Source organism: Barbus barbus, assembly GCF_936440315.1.
Source record: "Barbus barbus genome assembly, chromosome: 4".
NCBI lineage: Eukaryota > Metazoa > Chordata > Actinopteri > Cypriniformes > Cyprinidae > Barbus > Barbus barbus.
The window spans coordinates 14,691,240-14,718,876 of record NC_136732.1 but is presented as its reverse complement, the minus strand read 5'-3'; the positions used below and the strand labels follow the sequence as shown (position 1 = coordinate 14,718,876).

General features: G+C 36.3%; 1 protein-coding gene across 2 annotated transcripts; it reads right to left on the bottom strand.

The window, feature by feature from the left end:
- Positions 1 to 136: 136 nt before the first annotated feature.
- LOC306866133 (sarcalumenin-like) lies at positions 137 to 27,383 on the bottom strand. Of its 2 annotated transcripts, XM_079411180.1 has the most exons (7): positions 27,188 to 27,253; positions 13,890 to 13,985; positions 12,184 to 12,279; positions 6,011 to 6,046; positions 3,103 to 3,219; positions 2,780 to 3,013; positions 138 to 1,649 (listed from the first exon to the last, which is right to left on the bottom strand). In XM_079411180.1, exons 1-7 carry the CDS (start codon positions 27,243 to 27,245, stop codon positions 838 to 840), a joined length of 1,449 nt encoding a protein of 482 aa, XP_079267306.1. In that variant the 5' UTR covers positions 27,246 to 27,253; the 3' UTR covers positions 138 to 837. The 2 variants fall into 2 exon arrangements, with proteins under 2 accessions (XP_079267307.1, XP_079267306.1); XM_079411181.1 differs by lacking the exon at positions 6,011 to 6,046 and having other exon boundaries at positions 137 to 1,649; positions 27,188 to 27,383.
- Positions 27,384 to 27,637: the final 254 nt, after the last annotated feature.

Genomic DNA, 27,637 nt, shown 5'->3' with positions numbered 1-27,637 from the left:
AAAACATTAGATTCATCCGCGCTGGAGCCGTGCCGAAGTACAACCCACGTAATAAAGATAATTCCACAAGTAACTGCAATTCCAGGTTTTCAAACAGAGATGGCGACAAAGAGGCAAAACTTACGGACTGCAGCTTTAAGAGTGTAGATCGTTTTTTTATTGTGGTATACAAAAGTGGATAAGTGAAAATGTGAAAAAACCAAACCCATATGTATCATAACATGCGGTGTAAAAATGCTAGTAGCTTATTAGTCTGAAGAGAGAGAAATAATCATCCATAGTTACTATTAACCTATAAAAGTGAACAAATCAACCCAAAAGACAGTGGAAAACGCACAACTGGGGAACTGATTCGGTAAGTTTAAAACATGACAATTGCATCACTGTTCACATTCAAGGCAGCTGATACCCATTTTCAGTCTCAGGATATTTTATTTTTGCAATTTTTTACATTTTTTAAGTGTGTGCCAGCCATTTTTGTTTTTCCATGCGTACACATTTTTCCCCTTCAAAACTGCAGACAGTTTATAAAAGTAGCGCGGAAAGAGAGGAGAGTTATTTTGGCACGCTCTCCTCGCATTCACAAGAAACTCCGCCTCAAGACTTCACAAGAACCACCCTCCGCCCCGTCCCAGAATCCCCCACCCACAAACATCCCCACACACAACCTCTTCACGCCAAAAAAGTCCCGTGAGATCCGTCTCCATTGACTCGAAACGGACCCGCGGCAGGAACAGGATTAGCTCCACTGCTCCTCCTCGGTTTGTTTGCTCCACCGTTCCTCCTTTCTTTCTCTCGTCCACCTCCTCAGTCTCCCTCCTGCCTGGTTTTCTTCTCTCAGTTTCGCCGGTAGCGATTCTTGGGCTTTTCCCCACAGCCGGTGGCCTCGCAGGAGGACAGGGTCGGGTTCTTGCCGGAGTTGATGCTGCCGAGCAGAGAGGGCAGTTCATGGGTGATGGCACGCTCAATCTTCTCCAGCAGACAACCGCCCATGTAGGAGCATTGAGCCGACAGCTGCTTGAAGCTGCTCACCGGGTTAATTCCGAAGAAGTCGCGGTAAGCGTCTCGGTTGGGCAGGTCGAACTTGCTGACATTGGTTTTGGCCAAGATGGACTTGAAAATGTAAAACTTATCAGGATCGTCCACGATCTCCTTGAAGACCAGTTCGGGGTCACTGAAGAAGCTCATCCTCTCCTTGAAAGTCTGCACGTAGCGGTCCACCAGGAGACCATGAATGCGAACGCGGATGCCGTGCTGGCGGATGAAGGCGATTTTGTTCTCCAGACGATTCTCGATCACTTGGTTCAGGTCTTCCAGCAAGGATATTTCCTCACGTTTGAAGAGGTCACGGCTGGTGTCTGGCGCGTAGTCGTAGGGCCAGAAGGAGCTGACGTAGACGCGCGGGGGCTCGGTCACATTAATGAGGGGCGCCAGGCTCCAGAAGAGGGCGCCATAGACGCGCATGAGGTCCTGTGTCGCCAAGCTGTCGGCCTTATTGAGGATGATACGGATCTGGGACTCCCGACCTTTCAGCTGTCGGAAGAGCATCTCCAACTCGAGACCGACGTCCAGCTTGGTGGGATCAAAAACCACGAAAATGAGGTCCGCGCGATCGATAAACCACTGGCATACGTCGTTGAATGGGTAACCTTGAAGTGAGAGAAGAAATATAAAGAATTAATTATTATTCATTAATTGAGATGTTAAATACAGGGTATCTGGAGGGTTTTTAAGACTTTTTAAGACCTTTTTTAAGACCTTGACAAACAAAATTAATACCGTATATCCATTAAGATTAAACCTATACAACTGCAAAACATATCTCATATTCCGTCTTTGCATATTCAGCAAAGAGTTTAATTTTTATTTTTTTGCAAATCAGTGGGTGTGGGGTCGTATTACTGAGATGCTATTATATATGTAACAATATTTTGATTTAGTTTTTATTTTCTTATTTAAAGTTTTAGTAATTTTGTTGTGTGCTTTTCATTTTTATTAGTTGCCTGTATAGTTTATATACATATATATATATATATATATATATACTATATTAATTTCAGTTAAACTAAATTAAAATGAATTTTTTTTGCTTTGGCTAGCTGAAATAAATCAAATATTTATTTATTTATTTGAAAAAAATATATAAAACATTTTATTTTATTTCATGTTACAAAAAAAATATATATGTTTTTCTTTTCTTTTTTTGTTAACTACAATAACCCTGGTGCCTGAACTAGTCAAATCTATATACTGAATATGTTAAATAATGTTTTCCTTCCTGTAAAATGTGGTTTATTGTGTAGACAACATGCCATAATACCCAGAAAAAGATTGTATGCATAATGTTGAACTTTTAATTATTAAGGAGCCTGAGATACACCGGGACTCTTATATTGAAATATCTAGGTGTCACTATTCCATCTGCTCCTTCAAACAGAAAAAATATGCACTAAACATTGTAATTAATTCCTAAACAGTAGGTCATAAACAATCATAAATAGTCATAAATGCATTATTGATTGACAACTGCTCTGAAACTGTGAGCCTGTAGAACATGCAACAGTGAAAAGAGCAGCACTTACAATTTATTAAATCAGTTTAAGGAATGAGTTTAATGATCAGCTCTTAAACTGAAGTCCTCTTAAAATGATAATAAAGACTGTACCATTTCACATATCTTAGACTTTTTATGACCTTCAATTTGGGTTTAAGACTTTTTAAGGAGCCACGGGATCCCAGAAATTACAGAAATCAATGGCGATGATAGAGAAGTCTGTACCTCTCTCCTGTTGTTTGCGGTTCTCAATGATTCCAGGCGTGTCCACGAATGTGACCCGCTCCAGAAGCTTGTGGGGCATCTCGATGCCAACCAGCTTCTCCAAAAAGTTCTGGCCGAACTTCTCCAGCGGGGAGAAGGAGCGAGAGCTGTCGGCAGCCATGACGATGCCCTCCACGGTGCGGATCTTCTCGCCATGCATGATGACGGTAAACTCTGAGGTAGTGGGCTCAGCACCTGGATGAACAGAAGATAATGCCAATTTGTAGCAATACAATACTTTAATACCGAAAACCACTTGGCAAGCAGCACAGACGGCATTTTACCTGTGTATAGCTGGTAAGGAGTGTCCTGCAAACCCAACAGATAGTTGACCATGGAGGACTTGCCCACGCTCCAGGGTCCAAGAAACAGCACCATGGGTTTGGAGGTGATTTCTCCATCTGTTTGAGAGAGAGAGTTGGAGAACAATGGTGTTTACTATTAAAAAAATTGAGACTAAGGGCAAGAACCACAATCTACCATGAATGAAAACGCCCCTTTTCTCTTTTATAAAGCAAATGGAAATCATAATATTAATACACTTTCAAAAATAAATGTCCTTAATAGGCATCGATGGTTCCATGAAGAACCTCAAACACCCATAGAACCTTTTCTTTCCACAAAAGATTCTTTACAATAGGTTTTTCAAATGTTCTTCATGATTTAACATGGTTTAAGAACTGTTCACCGAAAGGTTCTTTGAGAGACCAAAAATGTTTTGGTATGGCATTGCTACAAAACCCCCTTTTGGAACCTTTGTTTTTATGAGTGTATGAATTTAAATATTCGATAATGAATCTGTCATTATTGAAAACTTTGTCTCCATCTGTCAAAGGGAAAATGATGTTGCAAGGGTTTTTTACTGGTGCTTGTTGCTTATACATATTGCATATTGCTGATTAACTGGGTTTCATCGTTCACCTTAGACCACAGAAAGTTAAGTACCATCACACTGGGGTGCACATTTGCAGAAGAGCCAGCAGAAACAGCAAGCGTAAAGAGTGATGAATGTGCCATGCAGAATCGTTGAGTGTCAGAATCATTAAGGAACCCAAAACAAGTCTTTAAATTGTTGTGTGAATACATGTAGATTATCTTCTTAATGTGGTAATTTTTTGTTGAACCCAGTACCTTTCATCAAAACCTTTCTAGATAACGAAAAATAAGTTTTACAATGAATCTAACTTGGATTTCTTGAATTTTTAATAAATAATGAGTGCCTATTTAAGAGCTCAGATGAAGGAATGAAGGCCATTTCACTAACTTCATCTTTTCTGTTATAAAACCTGAGGACAGAGTTCTGTAGGAACTCTGAGTAGGAAAAGAAACTAATTTCTGTTTAATTAATTGCAGAGAATGTCATTTCTATGAAGTACTCCAGAAGAGGGCAAACACAATCACTCAAGGCCCCTCCAGCTCTACAGCGGTGTAGAGGTCGAGGAGCTCGGTTAGCAGCTCAGAAGATGTAGGGTTTTTGAACCCAGTCACAATAAAGATAATCTGAGTGCCACCATCAAACCTTCAGACAAATCATGTGACTCTACATTCTTAAAAAATAAAGGTTCGGAGAACTTTTAACATCCATGGAACCTTTCAAATGCACAAAAGGTTCTCGAGATGATTAAAATGTTCTTCACACTAAGAAAAAATGGTTCTTTTAACAGCTGGAAGGTTGGGGAACCTGAAATGGTTCTTCTGTCACATCGGATTTGGAACCTTTATTTTGTTAAGAGTGATCTTTATTGCAATTAGTGCAAGTCAATTTTGATATAGGCATCCAACATATGACAAGTAAACCCCCCCCCCCCCCCCCCCCCCCCCCTCACACATATGGTCATGCAAGGCCTGCACATGCAACCAACACTCATCCGTCAATGAACTTTAGCCAGAGTAGATGCTATATATTTAATATAATGCAAATAAAATCAAGGCTATGAGGGACGGAGGTACAGACCATTTAATATGTGCTGTCTTTAAGTTTTGTCTAATTTGCATGACTTGTGTTATGTGGAGTTTTTGTCATTTTCTGTGTTCTGTCAAATTAATAATTAATACCCAAATACACAACAGTACAACATATTAACAGATTGTACTTCTTTCCCTCGCTTTTTTTTTTTTTGCATCAAATTAGACACGTTGTCTACTAGACACGTCATAACACCAGTAAAAATTTTGAGGTCGGTAAGATTTTTTTTTTTCGATTTTTGAAACTCTCTTATGCTCACCAAGGATGTATTTATGTGATATAAAATCCAATAGAAACAGCAATATTGTGAAATATGATTACAATTTCAAATAACAGTTTTTTTTTATTTTAATATATTGTAAAATGTAATTTATTCCTGTGATGCAAAGCTGAATTTTCAGCATCATTACACCAGTCTTCAGTGTCACATAATCCTTCAGAAATCATTCTAATATGCAGATTTGCTTCTCAAGAAACATTTATTTTTATCAGTGTTGAAAACAGTTGAGCTGCTTAATATATTTGTGGGAACCGTGATGCATCTTGTATTTGAGGCTTGTCTTATAAATAGAATGTTCAAATGAACAGCAACATTTATTGAAAATAGAAATCTTTTTTAACATTATAAATGTCTTTCCTGTCATTTTTTATCAGTGTAATGCATCCTTACTGAATAAAACTATTAATTTCTTAAAATAGAAAAAAATCTTATTGACCCCAAACGTTTGTAACAGATCCATCATGATTAATTGCCAAGCACTGTTTATTGCACACAACATTCTACAACACTTATGCAACCCACATTTTCCAGTATTTATACAATGAGCACAGTAGTTTATCTTACAATATGGCACAATAAAATTATTCTCATAAACAAAGACTTTGATTAGTGTTCAGAATTAATTAGACAATTTGATTAGTCGGATGAAGAAAAATAGCTGAACCAAATCTAGACTTTCACCCAAATCTGCTGGTTGAATTGTTGCACGTGCCACTGGATGATTTGAAGCACCAAATTTGTCTGTTAGTTTTATATTCTCCAAAAAAAAAATGCACTGGCTGAATGTCGACAGAGCAATGCTACACGCTGACATATAATGGCACTTTGTAATTAGTGCTCATTCAGTGATGATGGTAATTGGGCAGATGAGCGCTAGCTGGCGTTACACTGAAGGGGATCAGAGACGCAGGCAGTGCCATGCAGTGAAGCGCCCCGTCATACCCACCTGTGGCAGAATCCCCCAGTGTGCGTCCAGGATAGGCTGTTTAGTGACGGGTGATGTCGGGCGAGGAGAAAGGGATGAAAATGACAAGTGTGAGGAAAAGTGCAGGCAGAGGAGGAAGAGAGACAGAAAGAGAAAGAGAATGTGAAGGAGGTCAAAGAGAGAAGCTGAGGAGGAGGACAGAAGGGGACACTTTTCCTGTGAAGCGGGAGACAGTGATGAGCTGAAATGTGTGTGGATGAAGATTGATGCTTGTCCAGATACAATGATTTCTAGAAGAGATTGTACACACACTGCAACAAATCCTATTCTTACAAATAAATGTAAAAAATAATAATAATAATAATTTAAATATTTTGACTTGTTTTACACAAAAATGCAGGGCCGTAGCTGAGGTTTGCCGGGCCCCGGTGCAGGTTGTACCAGTGGGCCCTGTTTGAAGTTGTTTAATTTATATATTCGTTCTGTTTATTTATTTGTCCTATTTACACAATGTTTAAGTTTTTTTCAAGTTTGTAGGTGTCCAGGTACAGAAACCGAATAATCAAATGTAAAATAGCACTGCATAGTCTTCACTGTAAAAGTTAAATATACAGCCAAACAAAAATGTATTCAGACCCCTTCAACATTTCTCACATTATCACAGTTTATTTGATAAAGTTTAGAACATTTTAATAAAATATGACAAGAACTCAGAGTTAAACTTTATCAAGATTCATTCACAATGTCAGATAACGTTGATAGAAAGGTATGCAATGGATTACAATCAACCAAAAATTCTGACAACTGTTACTATGACAATATTTACACAACTATGGCGTGTAAAAAGGTTGCATTAGCAATTAAACAAAAACACTTAAGCAAAACATGGTCAGGTCAAAGTGTCTGAATAATTTTTGGTCCCAATTTTTTTTTATCAATTTTACTGGTACTCCACTGTATGAAGAATATTTGGGTATGATTTGTCACAGTTTACTTTATTTTGCTATGCTATACTCACATGAATTAACTATGGTGTCCTGCACCCACTATTAAAAAAAAATATATATATATATATATCTGGTGTCTGAATAATTTTTGGCTTGACTGTGGATTAATTATTGTTAAAACTGCAAAGTAATTCAGTCAAGAGCTGAGAGTGAATTTCTTTCTTTCATTTTCTTCTATTAACATTAAGGACATCGACAGCAGCTAGTAAATTAGGCGCAGTCACTTTAAGAGACAATACATCCATTATAATGATACACATCCGACTTTCTCCACTGTTTACTTTCACTTAAGACATAACCGACAGTTTTTTCAAGGATCCAAGATGTACAAGATTTTGTACAAGAGGCAAATTCAGTGTTTAAGCGAGACGTGTCTCTCTTTGTGCGCCCTGTGTGCACAGAACACCGCATTCGGGTGCTGAATTGGGCTCATTCACATATTTTTCTGTTTGCATGTTTAAACTGCGATTTGTACTTGTTCGTTTCAGGTGCAGGAGGAGGATCTGGTGAACGGGGCGCGAGTACTCAATGCAGCTTTTCCGCGTCTTGTGTTTGAATGCTTTAAACTATTTTGATTATATAAATTGGCAAAGCTTAACACGTGCAAATGAAAAGCTTTCGTGACGACGCGCAGCAGTGACCAATCCACTGTCCTGAGTGTCTGTTTAGGCTGGTCTCAGCCAGTCAGTTGAGATCGCCGGGCGGCCCCCCTCAGCCGTGGGCCCCTAAAATCACCACCTTTCACCCCACTAGCGACAGCCCTGCAAAAATGTATAATATTTATATATAAGTGTAATATAAAGATGGGTTAATCTTGGAAAACCTTATAAATAAAGGTAAATAAAACAAAACAAAAAATAATGTTTATCTTGTTTTAAACAGAAAATAAATAAATTTGTGAAACCTGCCAAAAACACATTGAAAATATTTCACCCAAAATGACATTAAAAAGTAAAGCTAATATTTTTCATACACATTATTATATAAATTTATCTATTGGGTAACACTTTATTTTGATGGTCCCTTTTGAACATTTTATTGACACTTAAGTAATGTTGCAACTTCATTAGAGTATTAGTAGACTGTCTGCTTCATATCTGCTAACTCTTTATTGTGATGGTCTCCCAACAGACACTCTACTGACAGTAAGTAACTTTACAAATACATGTCAACTTAATCTAACCCTAACCCTACCAGTCTACTAATGAGTTAGTAGAAATGTAGGTGCAATGTTACTTATAGTCAACAGAATGTGTTAAAGGGACCATCAAAATAAAGTGAAACCATTATTACTGCTATGTAAAAAAAAAAAAAAACCTAAATCTCTTTGTTTTAATGTGAAGATTACATATATAATTAAAATATATAATATTTCATTTAAATTAAGTATTTATACAATTGTAAAATATATTTTTTTCAAAGTTGTACACATAACAATGATTGTGTTTTATAAAATAAAAATGGAAAATATTTTTTGTTTTTTAACTTCCAAATTTTACATTGAATATAATGTGCTACTTCACTTTCCTTTATAATTGTGTGTAAAACTTACTAGCAAAAACTGTTTCTGCACCACATTAATGTGGTATTTATTCATGAAAAATATATAATAATATATTTCAGCACATTTTTATTACAGTTTTAAAGTAATAAGAATAAGATGTTTTACAGTAATGAACATTGTTCATCACATTATAAAGCAAAAAACACAAGCTTCATTTTCTATTGGCAAAATCTAATTTTTATTTTTTTTGCTTTTGATTTTGTGGTGAAATATGATCTGATTAAACCTAATTATATTTTTAACGAGATAAATGTATGTAAAAGATCATTTCAAGTAAAAATATATAAATAAATACCTCGCTAAATTGTTTTATAACAGTTTGATCTCTAGAAGCCTAAATATACCAAATTTTGCATAAATCCCACTAAATACTGTATATTAATTTATGGATGTGCTGTCAAATGTTTGGTGGGAAAACCATGCTTGTACCCAGAAGCCCCTGCATGCAGAATGTACTCATATTGAAGATGGTTTAGGACACATTTTCGTCCTTTGATCACCAGCAGCAGCCTTTGATCACAGTGGCACTCAGATGATATTTGATAGCTTGTTTCAGCTTCTTTCTACTTCCTCACGAGTGTAGAGGTCAGTTGTGCATTATTGTGGTGAGTGTAGGGGTTAAATACCATGCTGAACCACAAGGGGGCAAGCTGGATCCCAGTGTTCAGTCAGGGGTTAGCAGGACACGCAACACTGTGAAAGTGGACACAACCTACATACACCCAACACCTCTACAATAATCACTCGCCCTTGTTTATCTAAACATCATTTTCACACTCAAACTACTACTAAGGGAATAAGTAAATCTAGTGAATGGGTTCAAACATGAGATTTGCTTTTAACCAAATGAAACTTCACCATATAAAAAACACAATATAATATACACAAAAAAAATTTTCTGGGCTATTGTATATATATATATATATATATACATACAAACCCAAAAATAAAGGTAAAAAATTAATTTTTCCAAAAATGATATATATAATTTTTTTTAACTATATAAAATCTGAAATTTGTCATTTATTATTTGGGATATTTTCTAAAAGTTTGAAGTTGTAAAATATTTTTGAAAGTCAAAAGTTCAATGCATCTAAAAGCATAATATAATAGAACCAAACTAATATTTTATTATTGTGTAATTGTCCATTTAAAAATGTTTAAATATTTAAATTATGCACAATTCATAATAAATTGTATCAAATATGCAGATTATGAAAATGTCACAAAAACTATTGGGTTTTAATATTATCGCCAACAACAACAAAAAAGTGTACTGTTATAAATAAATAAATAAATTAATCAAATCTGATCAATAACAGTATCATAATGCAAAAATCGAAAATTAAAGGTCTAAAAATTTTATTTTTTAAAGCCATGGCCTAACTTATTTATTGAAAGTGATATAAGTGTTAGTTATAAATGTAAATGATTATACATATTACCACTTATTATTTCAGATATTGCAATCCAAAAGCACAATGTATGTCTGCAGAACCTCCTCTTTTATAAGGTATTACTGTATAAACAATTAAAAACAGAGAAAAGCTGCACAGAGGATATTTCATGTGTATTCCTGAGAATTTTGTACAGACTTGTGAGGACTCGAGCACATAGAGGTCTTATATAAAGCAAGGGCTGTTGAGAAACTCTTGATTGCTTTCAGATGGAGGCTTCGTTCCTCCGGCAGTAATAAGAAAGCCTTGTGTTTTCTATTTTAACTCTCTCTCTCTCTGTCTTTCTTCCTCTATTACTCTGGACGAGCACCAGTGCTACAGCTGCGGAATGACGAAAAGCACATGTGTCGGCTCAAAGAAGCCACGATACTCATATACGCCAACTGGAAAAAAAAAGCCTTTAGCCTAAATTAATCCTACAGTTCATTGTCTAGAGGGGTTTTATTTACCAGCTCTGATGTATCTGGAACTTTGTGAGAGAAATGAAATACTCATATGAAAGAACCACATTTGCTGTTGCACACATTACACAGAAAATGATGTTTAAATAAAGCTGCGAGCAGCAATTACTGGGCTGGAAACACAAATAGTGCAAGTTTAGGACAAGTAATTCAAAATCATTAATAAATGATTACATTAGTATTTAATTAAAGACATTGAAATTTGACACAGCAGCCTTAGGTTCTTCCTTATGAATATGATTATGGCAGCTTGAATGCACAGTGGGATGGTTTGGATGATGGAGAATGAGATAATGGAGATGAATAATCAATCAATATTCATATAATGCTACACTACACTCAAAAAATATTTTAGCCTAAATTTGAGATGTATTTGCATATAAAATTTCCATCGATTTAGATTAGACTGTTTTGACAAACTACTAAACTTAATGTGATGCATATTTGTCAGGCATACATATTCGAAACAAGTAAGAATTCTGTAATTGGTTTATATTTCTCATAAATAATGCAACTAATTGAACATTTGAACTAATTGAATATTGCTTGTTTCACAGTTATAGACATATTTTAGCCATGTTCACACTAAATTTTATTCATTTTACTGTGAACAGATTTATGCTGATTCAAAACAGTATTATTTTAGTATCACTGAAATACTATTATAATTTTTATTCATATTTTGAATTAGTCTTTTTCATATTTTCAATTTTCATTTTATTTTTACTTAAGGTTTTAGTATTTTGTGTGTGTGTGTGTGTTGTAATGTTTATTAGTTTTTGATCATTTTTTGTATATCTTCCTTCTTTCAATCTCATATATTTTAACTAATTAAATATTGTTCCACAGCTATAGCTATATTTGAACCATATTCATACTTTTTAACTGAATAAATGCAATTTTTTCACAGCGAACAGATTTATGATGAATATTTTGATGTTTTTATTTTGATATTTTCAGTTCTCGTTTAAATTTGAAAGTTTTACTGATTTGTTGTGTTTTGTCAGCTTTATTCGTTTTTTATCCGTATAGTTTGAATGATTTTTATTTCAGTTTGAGCTTTTTAAGTACAATCAAGTTCAATGAAAAAAAAACAATTTAGATTTCATTTTATTTTCAGCTGAAGTTTTAGTAATTTGTTGTAATTTTTATTTCATTTTTATTTATTTAAATTTTAGTAAAAGCTGGGGGTTTTTTTGCCATTTTTACTACTTTCTGTTTTTTTTTTAAAAATCTTTTATTTTAGTTTTACTTTGAGTTATTTTAGAACATCAAGTTAAATAAAAATAAGAAATGTATCCTTGGAAACAAGCTTAAACAAAGGTTAAGGTTTTTATATGTTATTTCTCATTTTATTTTAGTTAACCTGTATTTAAATGATTTTTATGGTTTTAGTTAACTGTAATAACTCTGATTCTATACCATTTAAATAAATGCATTTTGAAAAAAAATATATAAAAAAAAAAAAAAATCATGGTATGGTTTATTATTGAGGATTTGCATCTATTTGATTTTGAGTGCAGAAATCTTAAGAAACCTGTTTCTTACCTGTTTCATTTGTGTATGACAGACAAATATGCATCGCATAACAATTTATTAGTTTATGTGAACATGCAGTTCAAATACATCTTAAACTGAGAGCTAAATATTTTTTGAGAGTAGACAAACACACACGAGACAGCAGTGGAAAGCAGGCTGACAGTACCTGAGATCTCATGCTGTCTCAGCTCGTTGTACTTGTAGGCCTGCTCCATGGGCCTGATGGAGTTGTGGTAGATCTTCCTCAGCCTCTGCAAAGCAGCTGAAAGATGAAACAGAGAACAAACAAAAAGTGAACGCTGAGTATGACATCCACCACAAGACACTGGGGCAGAGTGCAGAGAGGAAAGACTGCAGATGGTGTTGTGGATAAAGCGTTTGGGAAGGAAATGAGAGGAGACGGTAATGTAAACAAACCTAAAAACATCTACGTGCCTTTCTGAGGTATAGTTCAGTTTGGAACGGATCCCATGAGTCAGATAAAAACTTTCTAGCTGATCTGACATATGGACTAAATAATCCATTGTTAAACTTTTATGGCGAGTTCAATTCACAAGCAGCAATGACTCATCATGGTGTCATGCTTCACAGCCTACAAGCTGCTCAAAAAGTAGTTTAGCTGAAGGTTTTTGTTTTGTGCCAGAGAAATACTGCTGTGATTGTAAAAACAAATTATGTGATAGCTACTCAAGATTTGGCCTCCACAAACAGAATTAATGTTGCCATAACTTACATAAGCTGACTTACTGATTATATCATTTTTACTGTGTATTTAAATATTAATCAGAGACATCTGTATCTAGTGTATCTTAATTACTATTAGTATATTTATTCATATTTTGATTTAGTTTTTATTTAAAATATTGACTGTTTGAATTTTATTTTAAGACTTATCAATTTTATGTGATGTTGTCATTTCACCATATATATATATATATATATATATATATATATATATATATATATATATATATATATATATATAAAATCACTGAAAATAAAACTGAAATTTATATATAGATAGATAGATAGATAGATAGATAGATAGATAGATAGATAGATAGATAGATAGATAGATAGATAGATAGATAGATAGATAGATAAGACTATAGATAAACTGTTTTAAAAATTTATTTATTTAGCTGACTATTTTTTTATTTAATTTTTTTCATCTAATATTTTTATTCAATTCAGTCAACGAAAAGTGTTTTTAATAGCTTTAGTAAACAACAACAAAAGTGCCAAAAGGGGTTAAAACGTTTTTTTTTTTTTTTTTTTTTTTTTTACGATATCACAGTTATCATAATACTCCTACAGTATTTTAATATTAATATCAAAATATTGTATTCATTAATAAAATATAATGGTTGAATTTTAGCACATTTACAGAAATTGTATTACTGTTATTAAATTCATTATCAAATTCACATTACAATTTTATACTTACAAAAATCATAAGACATCATATTTATTGTGAATAAATTTGAATGGAAAATGCTTCTTTTCAGGTTTACATAGCTAACATTACTCTAATAATGAGTATAAATAATATTAAAAACCCTAATAATTTGTTTTGGCTGTAGCGTAATTGTCCACACAGAAACCACTTAATTTATTTTAGGAAACATGTTTTCTTTATAATATCACCCTTAATATTTATCTCACACTTTTGCTAGCAAATCGTCCTATTTCTGGGTCCTAGACATTGGAAAGTTAGCAAAATCTTGGTTTAAACCAAGATGGTTAAGCTGTTTCTTAACAGCATGCTAGGTTGAAATGATGCTTAACTCAAGTTTAAAAGCAACATTTACTTGCTAGCTAACGATCTGTTTATGTGTGTATCGGTCTAAAACACAGGCTTCATGTCCTCACCAGCATAATCTCCTGCTTTGTCATCCGCCGCGAGCCTCAGAGTTTCCTCGATGTGAGATCTGTCTCTCAGGATGGATTCCAGAACGGCTTCCTCCTCTGCAGAGAAACCAAAAGGACACACATTAAAACTTCCTTCGAAGCCTGAGGAAATATTGCCCAGTGAGCCACGACGGCCCATAATTCACTGCAGCAGGTCTTCCTAAGGTCTCTGTGATTAGTATCCTGTGATAAAACAGTCCTTTAAGTCTTTGCCAAGGCCCATCAACAAGCTATCTGTTATTTGTGTGCTTTCTGGAGGGATAAACAGGGATTTACAAAGAGTTTTACAGACTTTAAAACACCTTGTAAAAAGTTAATATGACCAAATGTGCATGGCTAGCCCAGACCGTAGTAATTTGTCTTAGAATAAATATAATAACAAATGCACATGATTTAAAGGCCTCTTCACACCAAGGACCATAACTACAGTGGGGGAAAAATTATTTGATCCCCTGCTGATTTTGTGCGTTTTAAACTGACAAAGAAATTATCAGTCTATAATTTTAATGGTAGGTTTATTTGAACAGTGAGAGACAGAATAACAATAAAAAAAAATCCAGAAAAACGCATTTCAAAAAAGTTATAAATTGATTTTAAAGAGTCAAATAAGTATTTGACCCCTTTGCAAAACATGACTTCGTACTTGGTGGCAAAACCCTTGTTGGCAATCACAGAGGTCAGACATTTCTTGTTGTGGCCACCAGGTTTGCCCACATCTCAGGAGGGATTTTGACCCACTCCTCTTTGCAGATCCTCTCCAAGTCATTAAGGTTTCGAGGCTGACGTTTGGCAATTCGAACCTTCAGCTCCCTCCACAGAGTTTCAATGGGATTAAGGTCTGGAGACTGGCTAGGCCTCTCCAGGACCTTAATGTGCTTCTTCTTGAGCCACTCCTTTGTTGCCTTGGCCATGTGTTTCGGGTCATTGTCATGCTGGAATACCCATCCATGACCAATTTTTAATGCCCTGGCTGGCTTCAATGCCCTGGCCCTGATGGTACATGGCCCCGTCCATCGTCTCTTTGATGCGGTGCAGTTGTCTTGTCCCCTTAGCAGAAAAACACCCCCAAAGCATAATGTCTCTACCTCCATGTTTGACGGTGGGGATGGTGTTCTTGGGGTCATAGGCAGCATTCCTCCTCCTCCAAACGTGGCGAGTTGAGTTGATGCCAAAGAGCTGGAGTTTGGTCTCATCTGACCACAACACTTTCACCCAGTTCTCCTTTGAATCATTGGCAAACTTCAGACAGGCCTGTACATGTGCTTTCTTGAGCAGGGGGACCTTGCGGGCACTAGTGATGCGCGGGTCGTCTCGTAACCCGCGGACCCCGCGGGTAACCCGCGGGTCGGGTTGGGGCGGGTAAAGAAATTGTCACTTTATTTGCGGGGCGGGTCATAAAAAAAAAAAAAAAAAAAAAAAATCCATGTATGTTGCGTGCAATTCCCTATAGCCTATATTAAATATTTGGGAATATCTATTTTCATGTTTTATTAAGTTCTTTGATAAGGTTACGTCACGTGACAAGTCACGAAAGCGCCAAGCAGCTACCGCTGCCAGTCACAACAAAAACAAAGAAATAAAAGTTAATATGGAAGACGAGGTGCGGGAGAAATTGTATCCCAGCCACAAGCGCATCAAGCGAGCGCACATTCAGCTCTGCTGGCCGGGTGCTGGAGTCCAGGCGAAATAGATTAAACCCCGGTACAGTGGATGCCATTCTTTTTTTGCACAGCGAACGTAAACACGCTAAATGAACATTTCTGTGTGATAAATGAAAAAAAAAAAATGTCAGTGGTTATTTAGCGTAGGCTGTAAACTGTAGGCCTGCCCTATACAAATCTAAAATAAAAAATTGTTTAGCCTAGATTACAAACGCTGCTTTGTAAATGTTTAAAATGTGTATCATTATCTTGTTATTAATATGACCTGATTTATCGTTCATATTCATAATCATATGTTGTTGCCAGTTTACAGGGCGATGTTTCCAAGCACTTTCAGGTTGAAATAAAGGCTGTTTTCATTTGAATTACAGTGCCTAGTATGTCTATTTAATGGTCGCGGGTGCTGGGCGGGTGCTGGTTGTAAAAATATATACAGTGGTGCGGGGCGGGCCAAATAATTTCATAAAAGCGGGACCCGCGGGTTGGAAAAATACCCGACCCGCGCATCACTAGCGGGCACTGCAGGATTTCAGTCCTTCACGGCGTAGTGTATTACCAATTGTTTTCTTGATGACTATGATCCCAGCTGCCTTGAGATCATTGACAAGATCCTCTCGTGTAGTTCTGGGCTGATTCCTCACCGTTCTCATGATCATTGAAACTCCACGAGGTGAGATCTTGCATGGAGCCCCAGTCTGAAGGAGATTGACAGTTATTTTGTGTTTCTTCCATTTGTGAATAATCACACCAACTGTTGTCACCTTCTCACCAAGCTGCTTGGCGATGGTCTTGTAGCCCAATCCAGCCTTGTGTAGGTCTACAATCTTGTCCCTGACATCCTTGGACAGCTCTTTGGTCTTGGCCATGGTGGAGAGTTTGGAATCTGATTGATTGATTGCTTCTGTGAACAGGTTGTCTTTTCTATAGGTAACAAACTGAGATTAGAAGCACTCCCTCTAAGAGAGTGCTCCTAATCTCAGCTCCTTACCTGTATAAAAGACACCTGGGAGCCAGAAATCTTGCTGATTGATAGGGGGATCAAATATTTATTTGACTCATTAAAATGCAAATTAATTTATAACTTATTTGAAATGTGTTTTTCTGGATTTGTTGTTGTTATTCTGTCACTCACTGTTCAAATAAACCTACCATTAAAATTAGAATTTAAAATAGACATTGTCAGTGGGCAAACATACCAAATCAGCAGGGGATCAAAAAAAATTTTTCCCCACTGTATAACGAGGAATAGCAGAGTTCACACCACAACTACCAAAAACAAAACAGAGGAACAGTATCGATTGAGTCAACCAATCGTAATTCAACTAACTTTAAAAAGCTCAAACATTTAAAGTGGCAGATGACAAAACTGAATCGCATGCTCATAAAAAAACAAGATTGCTGTTTGTTGGTGTGGAATACCAATTAATATAGTTATCTTTATAGTCAGTTATCGTTCTTGGTGTGAATGGGCCATAACAGTATAATCATTCGCTTTTATTTCCAATTTCAGAACCAACTCTATTAACACATTTTTGTTTAAAAACTTGTAAGAATGATGTGATGCAGTTACTATGTCCTTTGTACATTTGGGATTTTTTCACCTGTTTTACTGTCCAACAGACAAAGAAGCACAAATTTTCTCAATAAATAACATATTAGAACTGTTAATACTTTAAATAGTTACAGGCATAGTTCACCCAAAAATGAAAATTCTGTCATTAATTACTCACCCTCATGTTGTTCCAAACCCGTAAGACCTTCATTCATCTTCGGAACACAAATTAACATATTTTTGAAAAAATCTGAGAACTTTCTGATCCTCCCATAGACAGCAAGTTTCCTACCAAGGCCCAGAAAGTTTGTAAGGACATCATTAAAATAGTCAGTGGTTAAAACAAATCAGTGGTTAAAAACAAAATTTCAGTGGTTAAAAAAAATTTCACAAAGCTACAAGAATACTTTTTGTATGCAAAGAAAAAAAAAGTCTTTATTCAACGATTTCTTCTCTCCCGGGACTGCCCTCCACCATTATGGAGAGTACCACGACATTTGCGCATGCTGCTGCTGCTGATGTAGAACTGTACCTTGTTCACGCGCAGAGGAACACAATGCGCATGCGTCGTGTATTCTCCATAATGCACGGATGGGACGAGGAAGAGAAGAATTGTAGAACAAAGTCATTATTTTTGTTTTCTTGGCACACAAAAAGTATACGTAAAATTACGGTTGAACCACTTATGTAACATGGATTATTTTACCGATGTCCTTGCTACATTTCTGGACCTATATGGGAACATTGCAGGTGAGTTGCTGTCTACGGAGGGTCAGAAATCTCTCAGATTTCATCAAAAATATGTTAATTTGTGTTCCGAAGATGAATGAAGGTCTTACGGGTTTTAAACGACATGAGGGTGAGTAATTAATGACAGAATTTTCATTTTTGGGTGAACTATCCCTTTAACCTTGGGTTTTTTTAAATAACACTTGATAAACAGAATCCTGGGTAATTTTGTTACACGTTTCATACTGCTCATAATTTACCTGGGGTCAGCCATTAATCCTATTGCTAAATTTACGTTTCACTCTGTGCGTTCTTAAATCTCTGGTTAACCTTCTCAGTTGAATATTTGCATTGTCAGTGTCACTGATTGGACAAACGCAGCTCGCCACCGGTTTACAAAATACCTCTAGCATAGAGCTTCCTCATTTTATATATTTCTTCCTGAAATAACTCAAACGCTGAAATAAGTGTTTAATTAATGCGCGGTTTTTCTGTAACTGTCCAAAGCATGTAAATGAGCAACTAGTCATAATATTCTGACCAAGTTTCATTTCACACTGTACACGTTTGGCACCATGATGTGGGTTAAAAACGCAAAAGCTGGTTTCATAACCATTGGTAAAAAGTGGTGCTATACCGCATGTAAATAACAATTGTGAAATGTTACTTTACCCGGAGTTACCCAGGTTTAGAACTACAACAAACCGGGGTTAAGCACAGTGTTAAAATCCCTAATTTGAGTTATCATTTATGTCCGTAACACAAGTTAAATAGTTCACATGAGCAACAGCATTTGTAGGGGAAAGGAAAGGGAAAGGGAAGTGGTGTGTGGCCAAATATGGTGACCTATACTCGGAATTTGTGCTCTGCATTTAACCCATCCAAGTGTACCCACAGCAGTGAGCATACACCTGGAGCAGTAGGCAGTTGGGGGAGCAGTTGGGGGTTCGGTGCCTTGCTCAAGGGTCTCACCTCAGTCGTAGTATTGAGGGTGGAGAGAGTGTTGGTTATTCACTCCCCCAGTGAATAAGTCCAACTCTCTATCCATTAGGCCACAACTGCCACTTGTAGCCTAATGCTTAGCTGTTATGAATGCAGTTATTTGCCGTCGACATTTGTCTAGCACACTTCTCATCAGGGCATTGTTGTACTATTAATGTCAGACTATTGATATTCATGCCACAATCTTCCCCCCTCTGTTCATAGATATTTACCCACAATGCCTCAGGGCGTTCCTGCCAGGCTGCTGTTATCAAGACCGAAGACATAAATGGAGCCAAATGGGAATACACCGTGCCTCCACATTTATATTTAGCAGCGCTGCCATTCATTACAAGTTCCTCATATATTAACAGCACAACATCTCTTTTGGAGGAAGGAGATGAGAGAACACAATAACATCCATTACGTATCCTGTTTATAATTATATTTCTGTTTTGTTTTGACAATTTAATCAGTCTTATTCTAGAGTACCAAATTTAAAAATGAAATCAAACCATTATCTGCTGCTCAAGAAACATTTCTTATTGTTATCAATGTTGAAAACAGTGGTGCTGCTTCATATTTTTGCGGGATCCGTGATACATTGTTTCAGGATTTGTTGATGAATTTGTTGATGAATATAAAGTTCAAAAGAACTGCAATCTTTTTTGTAGCAATGTAAAAAATTTTAACTATCATCTGATTTATTTTAGAGTATTAAATCTAAAAATAAAACCATCACAGCCAACAGCCAATGGTCAAGTGCAATGTAGCCTTGGTTTCATAACACAACGGTTGGTGTATACGGGGACTCTCTGGTTTCATAACAAGCTGGAGCTTCAATGATGGACACATGGCTACCAAATGGTTGGATTACATGTTGATAAGAGAGATAACAGACCCTAAATATATCCAGCAGTGGACAGCTGCCATTATGCACCCTGTACCACTTCTGCTTTATACTGTTTTCCATGCAAGTTTACCAGCAGAGCAAAATGAAGATTTACCCCAGGATGCTAGTGGTGCCTAAAAATCCTACTTCTGCCATTCACTATGTATGGTATCTTTTGAAGTACCATATTTTATCATATTGTATCTTTTGAAGTTGGAGTATAAGGTGATGTGCTGGCATCAAAATGTACTTGCATAAGACGACATGCTTTAAATTGATCAAAAGTGACCGTAAAGACATTTATAATGTTACAAAAACCTATATTTCAAATAAATGCTGAACTTCCTATCCATCAAAGAATCATGAAAAACAAAATCTATCACAGTTTCCACAAAAATATTAAGCAGCACAACTGTTTTCAACATTGATAATAATCAGAAATGTTTCTTGAGCAGCAAATCAGTATATTATAATGATTTCTGAAGGATCATGTGACACTAAAGACTGGAGTAATGATGCTGAAACACAGCTTTGCATAACAGGAATGAATTTTATAATATTTTTCATATTACTGCTTTTATTTTTAATTAAATGAATACAGCTTTGGTGAGCATAAGGGACTTAAGAGACAAAAACAAAAATCTTAAACTTTTTTATTTTTGAAATATAATTTAAGATTAAGACAACATTGAATCATTAAATTATCATTGTTAAATTCAACCAATACACCAAAGATTGTTATGTACTTGCTGCTATGCAGTTTGCCTGGAAAGCTCTAGAAGTGAAGTTTGGCTCATCTGCATGCAGACCAGCTCATTTGTCATCCCTTCCCACAATCCCCCTTGTGGCCCACACAGCTAAACTGCGTATTTATTTAGTTCTCAGGTGTCCATTGGCATTTGTTTGCTTATCTACTTGCTTGGGCATCCGTTAGCCTTCCTCGCTGGCTGCCGACGGAAATAACTGACAGGTCAAGTAATAAATGCTTAATCAACCTGCATCAGCACAACTTAAAAACCATCTGTGAATGTGGGCCAGCCAGGATTCTGAAGAGTCCGGCATCTGTTTACATCTTACCTACATCTATAGACTTCAACTCAGGCTGATCAAAGCAGCCATGGGTTCACATTGTTTGCTATGAATAAGTGAAGTTGAATTGAACTTTATTATAGAATTTTCTATTTAATTTAATATTTTATTATAGAATTATAATGCAAGACAGAAGTCAAATGAACTGAAATTCTGACAAATGTTTAACTGGAAGAGCAAAATTTGTCAAGACAAAACATTTATTTGGTTGAAAAATGTCTTGTTTAAAAGTTCTAAATCTATCTATCTATCTATCTATCTATCTATCTATCTATCTATCTATCTATCTATCTATCTATCTATCTATCTATCTATCTATCTGTCTATCTATCTATCTATCTGTCTGTCTGTCTGTCTGTCTGTCTATCTGCCTGTCTGTCTGTCTATCTATCTATCTATCTATCTATCTATCTATCTATCTATCTATCTATCTATCTATCTATCTATCTATCTATCTATCTATCTATCTATCTATCTATCTATCTATCTATCTATCTATCTATCTGTCTGTCTGTCTGTCTGTCTGTCTGTCTGTCTGTCTATCTATCTATCTGTCTGTCTGTCTGTCTGTCTGTCTATCTGCCTGTCTGTCTGACTGTCTGTCTGTCTGTCTGTCTGTCTATCTGCCTGTCTGTCTGACTGTCTGTCTATCTGTCTGTCTGCCTGTCTGTCTGACTGTCTGTCTATCTGTCTGTCTGTCTATCTGCCTGTCTGTCTGACTGTCTGTCTGTCTGTCTATCTGTCTGTCTGTCTGTCTGTCTGTCTGTCTATCTGCCTGTCTGTCTGACTGTCTGTCTGTCTGTCTATCTGCCTGTCTGTCTGACTGTCTGTCTGTCTGTCTGTCTGTCTGTCTATCTGCCTGTCTGTCTGTCTGTCTGTCTATCTGCCTGTCTGTCTGACTGTCTGTCTATCTGTCTGTCTGTCTGTCTGTCTATCTATCTGTCTATGTCTGTCTGTCCGTCCGTCCGTCTGTCGATCCAATGAAAAAAATAAGACAGATTTGAAAGAAAACGTATTTTTATCTTTAGGTGTCGATGCTAAATTCTTTGCATCTATGGCAAAAAATATATATATTTTAAATAAACAAACAAATAAATGTTAAAAGAAAATAAATTAATACATTTATTTATTAATTATAAAAAAACAAAACAAAAAAAGCCATTTTAAAAAATCTGTTAAAACTTAGCAAAAATATGTTAATACATAAACAGCAAATAAACAATAAATAAATAAATACCAAAGTTAAAAGCTTATTAATGTTTTTGAAATAAGTCTGTTATGCTCACCAATGCAGCATTGTTTGATCAAAAATACAGTAAAAGTAATATTGCAATTCATAATACCTGTTTTTATTTGAATATATTTTAAAAAGCTGATTCAAAGCTGAATTTTCAGCATCATTACTCAAATCATTCTAATATGCTGATTTGCTGCTCAAGAAACATTTCTGATTATTATCGGTGTCGAAAATGTTGTGCCGCTTAATATTTTTGAGCAAACAGTGATATATTTTTATTCAGCATTCATTTAATGAACAGAAAGTACAAAAGAACAGCTTTTATTTTAAACAGAAATCTTTTGTAACGTTACTGTCACTTTTGATCAATTTAATACATCTTTGCTGAGGAAACGTATTCATTTCTATTTTTAAAAAATCTTTAGCCAAATTAGCTAACACCATGTACTAGCTAGAAACCATGTAAAAATGAGTGTTCAAAGCTGGTAGCTGAATTTTCCAACAGAGGTGGCTAACAAAGCACACATTTTCCACAGCTGCCCTTTGTGATCTTTTTTCTATGTTTCATCTTTTGTAGACTTTACAGCGGCTCGCCGCCGTCAAATTCTACAGCTCAGCATTGACACGTTTCTCCAGCCTGCTGAGGACTCGCCCCGCTGAACGCAATGCCATATTGTTGAGAGCAGATGGGCTTTCAGTGCAGAGACTGCAGGCCTGTTGTGATGACACAATGTGCTAGTTAAAGCATACAAGTGCTCAGCCGATGTGAGCCAAGTCAAGCTGCTAAAAATACAGCCCTGTAATGTTGAGCTCAGCATGGCGCTAAAACGGCGAAAGGTTAGCGGCAAGGTGTGCAGTTTAAATGGAGGAACTGTGAACTATGTGGGGTTTTTAATGGCTAATGTGATGATATAGAAAAGTCCTAGTGTGAAACACACAGGTATAGAGACAATGTGTAAAAATTATCTAATAAATGTTAAAAAAGGAAAGGAAAACTCATGTTTTTTTTAAAGTACTCAGTGCCCTCGGGTGCATAGTATGCAACGACAGCAGCTCCAGCACCTAATATAGCACCAACACAATTACAAATATATCCACTTCAGGCGTGCACAATTTCAATCGACGGGGGTTAGCTTTCATTTAACCCTGTACGCACTGGAAGGACAAATATGCAAACCGCCATCATCTGTTGCAGGGTCTACGGACATCCAATGAGCCTGTTGCCTAGCAACAGTGGCTTTGGAAAAAACACAGCTGTTGCTAGAGCTCATCCCACCGGAATGCCATCGGACTGCTGTAGACTGCGGCTTATTGGTCAAATACACACATGTGCGCTTTTGTGAGGAAACATGGTTTAGTATCATCTATGACCTTACAGGTGTTTAAATAACGGTCGGTTTAGGCTCTCTCGATGTTTATGATTGCATAAACACAGATGGAGATCCTTGAAAAGCTGCAGGTGATCGTTTAGACTTCTGACAGCAGGCAATAAATACAAAAATGGATTCATTCTCTTACTAGCAACTTTCATGCAAATGATCTAGTTTCCATCCTGCGGCCCATAGGTGTGTTTTCCTCAGTGGATCAGGGTTAAAGCCCCTGATCATGTTGTGCTGGCGGATGCAGGAGGTAAATTGAATTAATGTGAGTGTGATTAGGGAGGTGAGCCTTGAACCCGTCTGAACCCGTAGGATTTACCGGCAGCGAGGGAGAGGGTACACAACCTTTACAGCGGGCCAAGGGATTTCCAAGTGAACAAAGCTGCTGTTAGATTACATGTATTGCATTACACAGCAGCTAAACTTCACAAAATCAGAAGCTAAACTTCACTTGAAATGCTTTTACAGCCCTTATAAAAAAGTATCATACTAAAAATGGCACTGCCATGGTCTTTTGATGTAGGCCTACATCAGTACACTTACAATTTTAATATTATATAAAATTACATATATAAATTAAATCTTGCATAAAATTTTAATTAAAACTAAAAAATTAAATGAATGAACAAACTAACTAACTAACTATGTTGCATAACTACAAATGTTGTTAATCAAACTACATAAGGCCTTACAAAAAAAGTCCAGTACAATAATGGTATAAAATGACAATACCATGGTATTTCTATACACTGTATGATCATAATATTAATAGTGCATAAAATGACATATGTAAAATAAATGTAGCATAAAATATGTATATTGTAAATGAAAAATTAAATATAAATTTATTAATATGAATATATTATGAGTAAAAAATGAAATATGACATATAATGAAATAATATTATTATTATATTTAGAAATATTATAATAAGATTTTTCTTTTTAAATCAGGCATAAAACAGCATATATATATAGCAAAATTATAATAAGTTATAATAGAAAATATATTAAAAATATAAATTAAATTCAGCATAAAACAACATTTATATATGTATATAAATAATTTAAAATACATACTTGTAATATATATTATATAATTTAAAAAAAATCATATACAAAGCAAAGCATACCTGCAAATGTTAATCTATCTATCTAATCTATCTATGGGGGAAATCACGGAGACATAAATAGCAACAGGCGCCAAGGTTCTGGCCTCACTTGATGACAGAAATAGCTCCATAATGGATCATGACCCCAGGGGGGTCTAACTGGCCTTTTTCTGTCAATCAGAGGTGTGATTCTACACTTCCAAAATTAGCAATTGATGAAGATATTATCTCTTCAATAGTTAACATCATCTACATACATAAGTCAACAGAAGCAATACATCTAAATGAATCAAAACTGATCAAAATATTACAGTAATATTTTGTTGTAGAAATTGATTCCAGAAGTTCCCATGCACTGTTTTTAGCTTGTTACTTCAAAGCTTTTAATAGCGTGACAAAATGGCAGTGTCTTGTGTGACACATTTTTGATTCCGAGAACCAGGATCATATCCGGGTGGTAATTCCTCAGAGGAATCATGGGTATCAGAGTTAGGACGGTGTAAGAACATCACATGGAATCAAGGGGGTAAAGGGGATTGAAAGCATGACTCGTTTCTGTAAAGCCATGTCGCATTGGCCTTTTTATGGAATAAGCACTTGGCAGCCCGTCCAACAATTCCTAGCAGAGGGAAGTCCCTAAAGAGCAGGGACACCGCATGGCTGCTGTACTACATTGCTGAAAGGTGGGGAGAGCCCTTACTCGAGGCGCGTACCCATATCAGATGTGTAGTCAATAAAGACGACTTCCTCCGTTACTCGTGGTTCGCTCGTAAAAATAAAGACTCTTTATTGGCATTGATGGTTCCATGAAAAACCTTGAACATCCATGGTTCACAGTGATGCCACAGAAGAACCATTTTTGGTTCACTAAAGAATCTCTTAGTTTCGTTTTCTTCAAAGAACGATTAAGAACATTTTAAAACATAACTTTTCCTACAATTAAAAACCCATTGGAATGGAAAGGTTCCATGGATGTTAAAGGTTCTTCATGTAACCATAGATGCCAATAATGAACATGAAGTGAAGACTGTCTCATGGAAAATTCTTAAAGTTTTAACTGCACATAATCAGATTGAAAACTCCTTTTCACCAATAAATCAACTAAAGCTCAGAAGCCTAAGCACTAATTTGAACTGTCATTCAACAATGGCACTAAAATCATCAAATTTTTGTCCATTTGAAGCAACTAGCACTTCGGTTCTCTAGCTGTACACACACTAATGCAGCAAGACTGGCATAGATCACCGCGGCTCCTCCTGCTTAGATAATGCATGTCCTTTTATGGCCAGTGGCTGGGAATAAATAAATTGTGATTGTGTCAGGGTGACAGCAGCTGCACGCTGGATCCAAAGACAAGTGCGGATGGGAGGGGAGGGGAGAGAGGAAGAGAACGATAGGGAAATCTATAATAGACAGTGTCCAGTTACAGGACAACTTCCAATCTTAGACACCTGACGGCAGCCTGGGCCCACGAAGGCCTACGCCGGGCCCGAGAGGAACCCAAGGACGGAACAAGGGTAACGGCGGCTGCCAGAGCCCTTGGAAATCACATCCAAAGCTGGAGTAGCTGGACTTTTATAGCTGACACACTTAAAAATAAAGACTCTAAAATGGAGCTTTCGCTGCAATGCCATTTTGGGTTCCCCAAAGAACCTTTCAGTGAAAAGAAGTTCTGAAAATAACTTTTTAAAGAAAATTTAAATAATCCAAAGTACATTTTTCTCCTGTAAAGAACCTTTTTATGGAACGGAAAGGTTCAGTGGGTGTTAAAGGTTCTTCATGGAATTATTGATGCCAATTAAGAATGTTTATTTTTAAGAGCAAGGGTTAAAAATGCAAGACCTTCTTGAATGAAATAGAATGGTTGGATTTAGTTGTCTCACATTGGCAAATCCATAATACCAAAGTTGTGAATACAAGCACCTCAAACATTGTATAAATACCAGCTGAACCCTCTATCAAACCTCTAAATTAGGATATGGGACGTTTTGGGACTCAAGAAGACCTGGAAACAGGAGCAGAGCGACTGGTTAACAGTCGTCCCAAGGCTCTAGCTCTTTCCATAAGCTAATGCCTTGCCTCACGACAGCTGACACACAATGCATGGGCTAAAACGTCTACCGAACGAAAATAAATGCCCTGTTGTTTGTCCCACAGTCAACTCAGGGATTCTACAAGCTTAAACTGGAAGACATATCGTAAAATTTAAATGATAAAGGATTAGTTTAGCATTAAGACAACTTTTTGTTAAACTGCACATGCCAAGTCTTAAGATAACTCATCCTTGTCCAGAGTTATTATTGAACACTGCGGGTTTAAATAGCTAAGCAGATGGTGGCATGGCCCATCTCCTGCTGGTGACCGTCACAGTTTTAAGGCATGCTGCCATGCCTAATACATTCAAACGCCCTATAGTTTCATGTAAAAATGACTATATAACATATCGCACAACAAGAACAACCTTAACATGCTTTCAACTTTCAGTTTCAACCACTCTTTGAATCCAAGCGTTTTCCCGCTAAAATTTTTCAAACCACTAGACGGGAAATAGTACTCTCTTGACAACTTCAAGTAAACCTCATCTCAGATCTGTATTACTGAACTGAGCAAACTGTAAAATGCTCTTACCTGCTGTGGCCAGTGCCAGCAGGGGAACAAAGACGCAGAGCGAGACTAAGACCTTCATGTTGGCTGCCAGGAGACCTCTGGTTGCCTCTCTGGCTATATATACTGGGCTGATAAGGTCAGAGGGCGCCAGCAAAAGGGTGGTCTTATAGACAGGACTACATGGAGGGAGCAGGTGCCATAGGTGTCAGAAAAGGGCGCACCCGAGCAGCTGACTGTCTCTTTTAGCAGAGCCATCATGGCAGTGACGTCAAATCAAGGGTGTGCGGCCATCTCCAGCACAAGAGCGCTTAGATACTTCAGCTGGTGTTGATTTTGGCAACTGAGAAGGAATGTTGTACAAGAGGTATGACAAGACAACACTATTTGTGACATGGTATTCCACTTTTTTAAAAAGACACGATGAATTTGATAAAAAAAACATTTTTTACGAAGAATTTACTTGATTTTGTG

What these genes read in the sequence shown, in the direction of transcription:
- LOC306866133 (XM_079411180.1), bottom strand. Translation starts at nt 27,245, where the DNA reads ATGAAGGTCTTAGTCTCGCTCTGCGTCTTTGTTCCCCTGCTGGCACTG. An exon ending in TCCTTACCAGCTATACACAG is followed by an intron (nt 3,014 to 3,102) that starts GTAAAATGCCGT and finishes CTGTTCATCCAG; the next exon opens with GTGCTGAGCCCACTACCTCA. An exon ending in CCGCAAACAACAGGAGAGAG is followed by an intron (nt 1,650 to 2,779) that starts GTACAGACTTCT and finishes TCTCACTTCAAG; the next exon opens with GTTACCCATTCAACGACGTA.